Here is a 13,037-nt window from a genome sequence, read left to right on the forward strand (position 1 = left end):
TGAATCATTTCTCTTGATAGCTCCATAAGAATGCTGTTTATGGTCTACTTACTCTAAAGCATCACTCTGCATGTATTTTCATGAGCTCTAAGCAGATACAAACGATACATTTCCGATCATTTTCATGATGAAACTGGAATGACATAATCTCAAACCTACTGCGCACTTGCATGACGCAAGGAATAAAAGGACTAATTTTGCCAAATAAATGAATATCCTTTTAGGAACGGGTCTGCATTTCTATTTCATAAATAAATCTGGGTATTTGATATGTTGGATAAGAAGTGGGCTTTATATTGTCTTTTCTATTTACCATGCTGTATTTGTCATTACTCAGGTAAATGAAATCCACTTACTCCTCTCTCCACCACAGTTGGAGACAGTGGAGCTTCATATACTTTTATTTCGAGGGTTTGATGTAAGTCCCACATACTGAAAAAAAAGTGGAAAATAATGAAAATCCATAAGCAGTCTCTGAAATAAATGTCATCACCTTTTGATAGATTCATTTTGAGCAGTTTATGAAAAAATATAGTGCCGCACTTCGATTTGCTCTGGTAGCATGTGGTCTATCTTATTACTGTCCTCACTCTGATATTATTTATATCTCTTGCAGACGTGACTGAATTTATTAACCTACTACACATTTCGGTCATTCTTTGAGAGATGTTATGAATACAAAATGTTCCAGTTGATTATTGTGGTATAATAAATGATCATAAGTTTCCTTTTCCATTTCCTGTGGAAACACCAACATGCTCCCCAATGACACTTTGGACTTTGACCTTTTCTAGTCTATTGCACGTGTCAGACACATGAACATGCACTATACTATGTGTGACACTTTCTCTTTTGATTGTTTTTATTTAATATGAATTCATTTTCTTTTCATATAGCTATACTAATAAGTCAAATCAAGGTTAACTGTAGTTGTTGCAATGCTTGTGTGTATGTAATGCTAAGAAGCTGAAGTAGATGCATTTAAATGGATGTTAGATATCAGACTGTTGTAACGCTGACATGTACATTGCAATTTGATTATGGCTAGCCTACAAATAATTGCCCAAAATGGAAATCATACATAAAAACATGTATACAACTAGCCTAGCTATAACCTAGTATGAGCAGTCACGACAAAAACAACTATGGAGACAAATTATCAAATGCCATTTAAACCACAGCACAGTATAATTTTATTGTGGCCATGTTTGTTTGCTTACAATCAATGCTTTGTTTTTAAGATGGGCAGTTTATGTAGGATCAAGTTATATGTCATGGGATCAAATTATGGGTTACTACAGAAAACTGAAATTCAATCATGACACTCTACAGCTACCTAAATGGTTTAGTTTTTTGGGGTATGTTTTTTTCTTCTTCATTGAACTACTGCAGTTTATCATTTGCAAAATAAGTCCCAATTGGACTGTGCAATTAATGACTTTATTGAATAAGACGAATGAGTGATATCGCTCTGTTAGGGCAAATGTTTGTGTCTCTGAGTTGACTGCATGTTAATTAAGCCCCTCTACCATATCACAGCAGCTCATGAATCACATTCCATTCTAATGAATGCACCTCGCCCTCCCCACCACTACAGCAACAGCAAGTCACACATCTTTCATTTACGAGGGTGAAAAATCTCAAAACAGAAATTCCCGACTGCTCTTAACATGAAAAAGTCAATATCTGGTAATAACTGTAAAATTATAGTTTCCATGCTAAAACTTTATTTAAAATGACGCCCTATTTTTTCGAGTGCGGCAGAATACTGTATTTTCTCCTTCGCCATCTTGATGTTCGATCGCACAGGCGGAAGCAACATCTTCGGCGGAGCAACAGCGGGTGTGGTTCGGACTTCTACGGGTGGTTCACCTAGCAGCCCTTTTCCTATTTTCAGCCAAGAGAAAGGAGAAAATTTTCCTGGCAAGAACCACGGAGGAGCCGCTCGACTCTGGTAAAGATAGTATGTTACTACATCTATTACACAACGGTTTTACAGCGCGTCAATGTTTGCTTCACCAAAGAAAATCATCTTTGGCCAGGGAGGGGGCTCCGGTGGGGTTTTCTGATTTGGCTGGCAGCACAGCAGGTTTTGTACGGTGGCGCTTGGATCTACTTTTCATACGTCCTGGTTAGCCAGCTAAGCTAATCAAAGCAGAATTAAACATTTGGAGGGTTCGCTTGAGAGTCATCATTCCAATGCCAAACTGATTTGTAACAATAATGACCTCTACTACTGGTTGCGTCTCAGGACAAGTCTCAATAATTTAGACAGTGTGGATCAAGCCCTAAACAGTGTTTGTTTATGTTAGCTAGTTAGCTAACTAGCGGAGGGGTTAGCTAGGCACGTTAGGTTAGCTTAGCAAGCTTTCAAGGTAAGCTAGCCAACCTGTTAGCTAACAGTGGTGGCTAATACATGCTAGCGCTTCGGTCTTGAATTATGTGTCTCTAAAATAGGTTTGGTGATTGATGCTGCGTACACAGTTATCTGGGGTTAGGAGTTTTTGTTTTTGTTAGGCAGCTTGTTAGTCTCGGAGTTAGACCCACCATGAGAGGAGGAGTCATGGAAGTGATTGCGGGGCGGAGGGGGTAGTTTCTCTCATTGGAAACCCAAGCTGCGAGGTCGGAACTTGGCCGTGGTAGGGGGAGGGGGAGAAATATGCCTTTGATGTTCTTTGCCGCTGAATGGTGAATTGTGTTCATGCTGGCCTGGAAATACCCACCGCTTTGCTCTCTCGGCTGGAGGTGGAGGCTCGGCATTTCCCCTCATAGCTACGTTAGCAAGCCAAACAAGAGTCTGAATCAGAGGGAGTTGGCACAGGTAGCGCAGAAGACAGCGGTTTTATTATTGAGACCACGTAGGAGAAACGCATAAACATTACGATTAGGTTTGGCAAACAAGAGCTCCAGGTTGAGTGCGAGTTGTCTTATTTTCCCCCGTGTGCTTATTACCTTTTACACAGACATATCTGCTGTGCGGGCTGAGGGCAGACAAGAACAATGGCTACCCAGTGTAAGTATGAAAAAAAACTTACTTTCATATAAATTAGTTTTTTCTCTGATATGAACACGGTCATTCATGTTTCTAATGTTCATAGGTAACAGTTTCTCTGTACATAAACACATTAAATACTAAAAGCCTTGAGGCACTGTGGAAATTGGAAAAATGGGAGCTAGGTGAGCACATGTCACAGTTAGTTATAATTCGTCTTTTGTTAGATTTGAGCTCAGAAAAAAATTGTAAGAGGAATTTGATTTACATACTTTAATATAATCATTACCGAGGGTCTCAGGCATAGAGGAACACAACTTTTCTTTTGCTTTGCGTTCTGTTCCGTTTGCTTAAACCGTTTGGATTTTCTGTGTCCCTCTTTATTTTCCGGATGATTAACTTCCACCTCTTTTAATTCCTACATCTCCCAGCTGCATTAACTCAAGATTACAAATATTATTATATAACGGAAACCTTTTAAGATCACTCTTAAAAAATACTCTTGGCTTATAGTGAGAAACTAAGTATCTAAATTAATGAAGTAAAGATTATCCTTATCTTAATCTCTTTCTTTGTGTTTCACCTTTTTGCCCATTTGTGTAGCTGATTTGATGGAGTTGGACATGGCAATGGGAGACAGCAAGGCTGCAGTGAGCCAGTGGCAGCAGCAGTCCTACCTGGATTCAGGCATTCAGTCTGGAGTCACCACCACAGCACCATCTCTGAGCGGCAAGGGAAACCCTGATGCTGATGAGGATGATCCAAGTCTCTACGACTGGGAGTTCAACCAGCCCTTCACTCCTGAGGCTACAGGTATACAAGATGCTGATATATAATATATCATGATGTTTGCTACTATAGCAATGACACATTTCTATCTCGTGATATTAATCGTCATTTTGCATTACTTTCAGACATTGAGGGGTATGCCATGACCCGGGCCCAGCGTGTGCGTGCTGCCATGTTCCCCGAGACCTTGGAGGAGGGCATCCAGATCCCACCTACCCAGCTGGATGCTGCCCACCCAACGGCAGTGCAGCGCCTTGCAGAGCCCTCTCAGATGCTGAAGCATGCTGTGGTCAACCTCATTAACTATCAAGATGATGCTGAGCTGGCCACTCGTGCCATTCCTGAGCTGACCAAACTCCTCAACGATGAGGACCAGGTACGTGTACAAATGAGTGAATTATCACATGAACACACTTAAACCCCAAAATAGTACTGGCTTAGTAACATGTGGTATCTTGTAAGTTATTAGCAATGCAGTTTACATCCCTTCCAAGACCATGCGTCCCTAACAAACATCACCTTTATCCTAGGTTGTTGTGAATAAAGCAGCTGTAATGGTGCATCAGTTGTCAAAGAAGGAGGCATCACGCCACGCCCTGATGCGCTCCCCACAAATGGTTTCGGCTGTTGTTCGTGCCATGCAAAACACTGGTGATGTGGAGACAGCTCGCTGCTCTGCTGGCACCTTGCACAACCTTTCCCACCATCGTGAGGGGCTCCTTGCAATCTTCAAGTCTGGAGGCATCCCTGCCCTGGTCAAGATGCTGGGGTAGGAAACTGGAGAAATTGTGGTTCTCTTTATTGGATATGTGGTTGTTGTTGCTTTTTTAGCAGAGGAATCTGATGGCAGTCAATGGTTTTGCTGAGTTGTTTTAGATTACCTTGCAGCTCAAATTTTGGTTGGCACACAATACTGCACTTTATCAATGAGTGGTTGCTCATAAGGCAGGCCCTAATACTATTTTACGGGATTTGGCTATTGACTACAAATTGGCAAGACATGTTCGTTGAAGGCTTAAATATGTCAAGCAGGCTGCAACATCAATCACAGAGGCTGATACAACAATGACACAAATAAACTAAAATGTGTTCACATTTGTGTGTCTCGCACACTCCCTCGCTCCCCCCTTTTCTCTTTCTCTACACTTTGGGTGAAGGCTGGACACAATTTAAAAATGCAACAATGTGCTCTGCTGCAACAGCTATGAGACTGTCAATCATGATTAAGCAAATGAGTCAACTGCAAACGGTTATAGCTTTCACCAAGCATTAGCCTAGATAGCCAACCATCGCGTGCACAGAAGTACATCTTAACACAATCATAACAAACCTTCATCACTTTTCTTTGATGTGAGAAAAGCACTATGACAAGTAGTGGCTATATTCTCAAATAACCAACTCCTAATCTTCACCAACCAGCGACACTCCCAAAGTACAGAATACTCCACAATCTGACAAATTTGAAACTGTTAAAATGTCTTTGTTTCTTACTTTACTCTTTGTATTCTCCATGAAAAGCCAAAGCCCACAGACAGAACAGTTAGCTGTCTGACAAGTTGCGACCTGTTGGATGTCTCCTGTGTGTTTGAATTTGCACCTGGAATCACATTACCACACTTTGAACGCAGGATGGAACAGTAGCATGAGAGTGGATGATGAACTGCATGATTTTATTGGACTACAAAAAGTGATCACCATAATCTTTTTAAGTGTAGTGATGGTTTACATTATAAAGTCACTCTCCATCAAATTTGCAATGAATGAGTTTCTTTGTTGAGGTTTTAGTGCTTAAATTTTAGTGTTAATTGTTCCTTGAATTTGGGATTATTAGGGCAGATGGGGACAGAGTATGGCAAAAATGTGTCATACTGGTACAGTGCTCCAAAGTACCAGCGGTAATTTGCAGATGTCTGTACAGTAGTTGAGAGAAGCAGGTAAGATCAGCAAGTCATTATTTGAGGACAACATGCTTTCCTGTGGCGATATGCTGTTGCCAAGTTTCATTGTTGGTCTTAAATGTCACGTGGCACTTTTCAAGAATTCCTGATGAACAGAAAAAAGATAACAATAGCTTTTTTTGTTACCAACAGTGAAACGTAGCTGACAGCACACAGCACAAGAATCATTAAAAATGTGTATCTGTGATATCTTTTTTTTTTTTTTTTTTTTTTTTTTTTACTTTGTTCAAAATATGTATGAATTTTCTGCATTATGTGCTGGAGCTATAGCTTAACAATTTAGGTTAAAAAAAATGTAACAACAAAATTTAAGAACTGAAAATAAGCTGAAGTGCAACTCAGGTTTTGCCCAATGGATTGCCACCAGACACAAAGCTCTCCTGAGAAAAGTATAGTTTTATGTTTTATCCCGACCCTGCGACCTTCTGCGCTCATTATTTACCATCAAAAAAATGTAGGATGTGTAAGCCTGCTGAGCCTAGTCTTGGTGGATCCTGATTATGTCTTGTCATTATGCTCGATTAATTATTTTCTGTGACAGCTGTGTGTATTTGTAACTGATAAGCTACTTTTTAAAAGGTGGATTTGACTCTTGACTGACTTTTTTTATTTGTATATTTTTCCAGCTCACCAGTGGACAGTGTGTTGTTCTACGCCATCACCACACTCCACAACCTGTTGTTGCATCAGGAAGGGGCAAAGATGGCGGTGCGCTTGGCTGGAGGGCTCCAGAAGATGGTGGCCCTGTTGTCTAATACCAATGTCAAGTTCCTGGCAATCACTACCGACTGCCTGCAGATCCTGGCATATGGCAACCAGGAAAGCAAGGTATTGGAACATCAACTTATTCATGCATGTATTTACAGTCATTCATTTGTAAAGTCACACCATGTGGCTGGCAGCAGTTAGTAGCAAGTCTAACATGTCTTTGTTTTAGCTGATCATTCTGGCCAGCGGTGGACCCCAGGCACTGGTCAACATCATGAGGACCTTCACATATGAGAAACTGCTGTGGACCACAAGCAGAGTGCTCAAGGTGCTCTCTGTTTGCTCAAGCAACAAGCCTGCCATCGTAGAGGCTGGTACGTACATACTCATGGGACAGAAATGGAACAAACACAATACAATACAGTGAAAAATACATAAATATGTTTTGGTCTAACTCATTGCAGTACAACTGTGGCTGTTATTACACGTTTCAGATACATTTTGTAGTTGGGGTTTGCTACTTAAGTGAAAGTCCTGTGATGTAATAAATTTGTTTGTTGTACTTGGGCTTGTGGTTGTAGGAGGCATGCAGGCCTTGGGGCTTCATTTGACAGACCCCAGCCAGCGTCTGGTCCAGAACTGCCTCTGGACTCTGAGGAATCTTTCAGATGCTGCCACTAAACAAGTATGACCCACTCTCAGTAGTCACAAAAGCTAACTTCTTATGAGCCCCATGTTCAATTAAGTACTACTGCTCAGTAATTAAAGTATTAAATGTTCACAGTATGTAACATTTTTTTTATTATTTAAAATGCATTCATTCCTCTCCACTCCTTTTGTGTCTTCTGTCCCTTCCAACCGATCCTCTGCTCTCTCCAGGAGGGAATGGAGGGTCTCCTGGGGACCCTGGTCCAGCTGCTGGGCAGTGATGACATCAATGTAGTGACATGTGCTGCTGGCATCCTCTCCAACCTGACCTGCAACAACTATAGTAACAAACTCATGGTCTGCCAGGTACGTATTATACACACAGCCTTTTGGAAATGTATCTTTGAGTCTAAGAAACCAAGACGTTATCAACCATTGAAGATTATTATGCACATAAACTGTGCGTTCTGATTTAAATTCTGTGTCTGCTGTCTTAGTTTTTTGATGTAATTATATGTAGTCCACTGATTGATCTCATCATGTTAGGTTGGAGGCATTGAGGCTCTGGTGCGAACAGTGCTTAGGGCTGGCGACAGAGAGGACATCACAGAGCCAGCAGTCTGTGCCCTGCGCCACCTGACCTCCCGCCACCAGGATGCTGAGATGGCCCAGAATGCTGTGCGCCTTCATTATGGCCTGCCTGTGGTGGTCAAACTCCTCCACCCTCCATCCCACTGGCCCCTAATCAAGGTTGTTAGCATCTCACTTTCTCCACACCTGCATTTTTCCCAGACTAACAACATTATTTCAACCTTGCATAAAATTGATTAACAGGATTTAATTCCAACTACCTAAAATCTGTTTAATGTCCCCCTATCTAGGCCACAGTTGGTCTAATCCGCAACCTGGCTCTTTGCCCAGCTAACCACAGTGCTCTGCGGGAGCAGGGAGCCATCCCCCGACTGGTCCAACTGCTCGTCAGGGCTCACCAGGATACCCAGAGGCGCACCAGCATGGGAGGCAACCAGCAGCAGTTTGTGGTGTGTAACCAAGCCAACAACCCCTCAAGCTTTCTTTATTTGAACATTTATAATTATATGTGTATTGTGTATACAGGAGGGTGTGCGTATGGAGGAAATAGTGGAAGGCTGCACAGGAGCTCTGCACATCCTGGCCCGGGACGTCCACAACAGAATTGTCATCAGAGGGCTCAACACCATTCCACTCTTTGTCCAGGTGAACCTAAACCCTCATTGTGAAGTCTTACTGTGGAGACTACTGTGTTGGAAATGCCAAATCTGTTTCTCTCCCTCACTCTGTTATTTTTCCACTACATGCATGTTACAGACTCTCTTTTGTCTTTATCGCATATCTAATCTTACTCTCTGTGGTTCATCGTCTCCAGTTGCTGTATTCTCCAGTAGAGAACATCCAGCGTGTGGCAGCAGGTGTGCTGTGTGAACTGGCTCAGGACAAGGAAGCAGCTGAGGCAATCGAGGCCGAAGGAGCCACGGCACCCCTCACTGAGCTGCTGCATTCCCGTAATGAGGGCGTTGGTAAGTATACATGCACATATACAGCCTGTACACACTGTTCTGATTGTCAGTGTACTTGTGTATACTCGGTGTACTTGACTAATGTTGCTATGCATTGTCTCCTGTAGCAACCTATGCTGCAGCCGTCCTGTTCCGCATGTCTGAGGACAAACCTCAGGACTACAAGAAACGTCTGTCAGTGGAGCTGACCAGCTCTTTGTTCAGAACTGAGCCTATGGCCTGGAACGAGGTACACACTTGCATGCATGCACAGCGGCATACACACGTAAATGAGTAATCAAACAAACTATGGTCAAGTACAACACACTTCTTAGCAGATTTTGAGTGTGTAGTGTCTTCACAATGAACAACAATGTCAGTATTTTATGGTACATACTGTGTCAAATTAGTAATGTACTCTAAAATTGGGACAAAGACATCCACTCCTCCACGTAGGCTGGCACATGTCAAGCTTTACTCATCACCGTTTTGCCTTTTTATAGACTGGAGACCTGGGACTGGATATGGGAGCTCAGGGAGACCCTCTGGCTTACAGGCAGGATGGTGAGTGCTTGTTTTATCTCCAATGAAATCCCAACTCTGTTTCTCACCTTATTTCATCCTTTGCGGTTCATGCAATTTGATCTTTAAATGTATGTCGTTTTGTGGTTTCTGTTTATTGATGGAGTAATACATACTGTAATGAATGCTTTGTGACAAAACAGCTGTATTTCTTCATAGATATATATTGATACGATGCATTTGTTGAGAATAAAACAAAATCCATCGTAGACTACCTGTGCGATTAGAACCTTTTGCACCAATTTAATAAGGTTTATTTCCTTTTTGCCTTTCAGATGGAGCCTACCGGGCCTACCCAGCAGCCTACGGCCAGGACTCCCTTTTGGACCCCATGATGGAAGGTGCTGACTACCATACTGACACTCTGCCCGACCTGGGCCACCACACTGATCCGTTGCCAGACCTTGGCCACACCCAGGACCTGATGGACAGCAACCAGCTGGCCTGGTTTGACACCGACCTGTAGGATTGGTAAGACAGACTTCCACAGAAAAACTTCACTTGTTCACAATAAAAGCAGTATATGATTCTAAATAGCAACACATTGATTGAAAATGTTGTGTGTGTGCTCTTTTGCAGTGGTATTCTGATAGAACCTGCGTTGTGATTGGCCTGTATTGTCTGAATCAGCATTATGATTGGCCTGTAGAGTGGTTGAAGGTAAAGAGAGGAATATGGGGTCTTGGAAAGTGCCTGACATAAGAAAACAAAGAAGATGGTTGCCACGGGAATGTTCAAGCAAGTTGAAAGTGTGGGGGGGGGGGGGTGTTAAAGTATCAGAGATGTGGAATCACACAATGGAGGTCTTGGAGCAGGTTACCTAAATGGATGAGTGCACATGAGGTGGATCTTAAAAGTTTGAAACACATATGTTTTAGCCTTGCCTGTATTCTTATCAGTTTTTTGTTTCTATTTTTCTTATTCTATTTTTTTATTTCTTTTTGTATTACTCATTCTCTGTTATGGTACTGACCCAGCTTGCCTTCGCACTAGCCATCTTCATTTTCTCTTCAATGCTAATCATTTGTAATTCTTTTTTTTAAAACGTATATTACATGTAGTGTTAAGTTATAGTGATATTATACAATGTTCCTTTGGTTTATGGCCGAATGTGTAGAACACTAATAATCAGTTGAATTGTACTCTGACTTAAAGTGTAACATTGTGTAGTTTTTTTTTATAATCTCAAAAATGGAGAATTATGCATTCTTAATATGTGCTTGTTTAAGCATAAATATGTCAGTGTCACAAATGTTCTAAAGAGGGATATGGGTGAAATTGAGGGTGGGTCGGGGATAAATCTAGAGACAAGTGTTTTATATACAGTATCACTGGTAGGTTAACAACTATTTTGTATGCTATCATTGGATGTCTGATAGAAAAGTCTTTAACGCTATCATTGGTGGTCTAATAAAACCCAGTTTTATGTGCTATCAAGGGTAGCTAGGTTGATGAACCAGTTGTAGTCCTGCTGTGCTTATTTTGGAGACGAGGTTATGACACGGCTGAACAATAAAATGGCATTTTATTTCATTTAGTCTCTGTCCTGTGTCTTTTGTCCATCAATATGATGCAATGGTTCACTTTTTTTGATAGGCCATTTTTGCCACTCAACTTAAAGTCAATATCCTCAGCACTCAAATGCAGACATCAGTTGCATACTCAAACAAAATATCATAGCTGCAATACAAGTTTAAAATGAGGCAGAAGCACAACAGATACTAGGAACTGATCTGAGGATATTGAAATGTGGGCATGACCATGTCAATTAAAATGTCACTGAAGTATTTCCACTAATGTATTGAAGTTGCTGCGCTTCTGTTCACAGGGAGATCAATGGTAAGGGTTGAAAGTTATGTAAGGGAGAGCTGGGAACTGTGCCCTCTGTATTTAGTATTGGTGATATAGCTATAAGAACTTGAATCAGTGATCAAATGGTAATTAATTTAGACGTCCAGTTCTGAAATGAAACCTATAAAGCTGTGAGGACTGTTAGAAAAGATCAGACAAAATCATAAAGACCAGCCATCTTAACAAAATTGTAGGGTTCCCAGCAGTGAGAACATCTTTACCTCTACAGTTAATCACACTCTTAATTAAATCTCTTGAGCTTCATCACTACTGTTAACTCCAGTAGTGTGTTGTGTCCTGAGCCTCACCAGCTCCCAGAATCTCAGAGATACACAAAGATGGTTTTTGGGATATAGAAGGAACATCTGACATTAAGCAGAAAGGAAACATCCAATAAAGTTATTTTCATTGAGGATTTCACCAGCATTATATACATCCAAAAGATGTTGGAGCGCAGTTTAGTGCACAAATACAAAGTACAATTCACCTAAAAGCAAACTCATCCCAGTCAGAATCTCAATGAAAACTCTTGATGTCACTTAAGACATTTTATTTTGCACCTCCAGTCACTGAAGACTGTTCTGAATGTGGATTACAAGATTATTGTAAGTCAGGAGAAAAGGTCAATACTGTGGTCAAGGTCCCTGTAGTGCTGTTGAGTGTTTCAGAAACATTTAAGCTAAAGGTACTTGACTTGTTCAATGGATGTAGACTCGACAGACTCAGTTAAAGCTTTTCCTTCCTCAAAGGAGCGTTCACATTTATTCATAAACTAAGGTCAAATATAAGGTGTTGGACTACTATCAAAAGATATCCAGACATTGTGAACCTACATTTTTAACATTAGGCTTACGCTCTTGTACAAGTTAAACTGAGTGCGATGGCAAATAAAATCAAATATTCAGATTGCTGACACTCCAAACAGTTGGGAGCAGGAGTCATGGCTGCAGAGCTTCAAAGATATATCAGTGCTTGTATGAGAATGAGGGCAAGCCAAGACATGTTCAAGAAAAAGTTTGAAGTGTTTTATGAGAGAATTAAGGAAGAAAGGACAGAAGTTCACGTTTCAATAAGATTTCCATGGTATGGTGGAAGGTGGAAGGAAGAAGAGTTTTCCTTTCAGTGTACGTTTTTTTTTTTTTATATCTGTTATTAGATGTAAAGGAAATCCATGATCTGTCAAATAGGCCTACAGTTGGATAAACCAAATCTGCACCATAAATTTTTTTTAAACCATTTAGATTTCTCCCAATTTATCTTTATTAACCCAACATATTAGTCTGTTTCAGCGATGTGTCCACAGTTACAGATAGAAATTATTTCATGCATTTATTCCTTTAAAATCCACATGCTAAAAAAAGAGGTGTTGTTAAGGTGAAGCCTCTCACAGCCTCTTTGGAAGTGATCTACCACTGCAGGCCCTGAAAACCGGCCTTTAAGATCAATAGGACATTAGAGTGTGTAAAGTGTGTATTCCATGCTAATGAGGACCTTTTCATGAGTGAACGAGGTCTGAATCCTCAGGTGGGTTCATCTACATGATAATAGATCTTGTCCAGTGGGCCACCTGGATGTTTCATGGTTTAGTGAATGTTAATTGTTTGTGTATGATCCATATGTCTACAGATTTAAATGAAACACTGTGAGCCTTGGAGCTTCGAACCAGCAGGATTCAACAACCCATGACAGCCATAGCTCATTGGACTGAGTTTACTTTTCCCTCTTTCATGTTTCTGTTGTAGTCTTTCATCTGTCATATAATAATATAATATTAATATGTTAATAGTCAGTTATCATCTGAGGCAACTATTTTCTCCCTTCACTCATGCCATGATGAGTGAATATTTTAATTTCTGATGTACTGAAATTAAATGAATAATTGTGTAAATATCAGTAATGGAGGTGGACCTTATGTACAAATTGAATTCTTTATATCTACAATTAACTGTTAAATTTGCCACAAAAAGGACTGAG

General features: G+C 40.8%; 1 protein-coding gene across 1 annotated transcript; it reads left to right on the forward strand.

Annotated features, from left to right (window-relative positions):
• The first annotated feature begins 1,832 nt into the window (after positions 1-1,832).
• Positions 1,833-10,745, forward strand: LOC139298515 (catenin beta-1-like). Its single transcript, XM_070921158.1, has 17 exons — positions 1,833-1,954; positions 2,964-3,013; positions 3,596-3,805; positions 3,907-4,157; positions 4,312-4,550; positions 6,366-6,567; positions 6,677-6,821; positions 7,029-7,132; positions 7,327-7,461; positions 7,642-7,845; positions 7,977-8,135; positions 8,212-8,331; positions 8,501-8,651; positions 8,759-8,880; positions 9,134-9,194; positions 9,488-9,683; positions 9,792-10,745. Exons 2-16 carry the CDS (start codon positions 3,001-3,003, stop codon positions 9,676-9,678), a joined length of 2,307 nt encoding a protein of 768 aa, XP_070777259.1. The 5' UTR covers positions 1,833-1,954; positions 2,964-3,000; the 3' UTR covers positions 9,679-9,683; positions 9,792-10,745.
• Positions 10,746-13,037: the final 2,292 nt, after the last annotated feature.

The sequence above is a fragment of the Enoplosus armatus genome, chromosome 16 (assembly GCF_043641665.1).
Source record: "Enoplosus armatus isolate fEnoArm2 chromosome 16, fEnoArm2.hap1, whole genome shotgun sequence".
Classification (NCBI taxonomy): Eukaryota; Metazoa; Chordata; class Actinopteri; order Centrarchiformes; family Enoplosidae; genus Enoplosus; species Enoplosus armatus.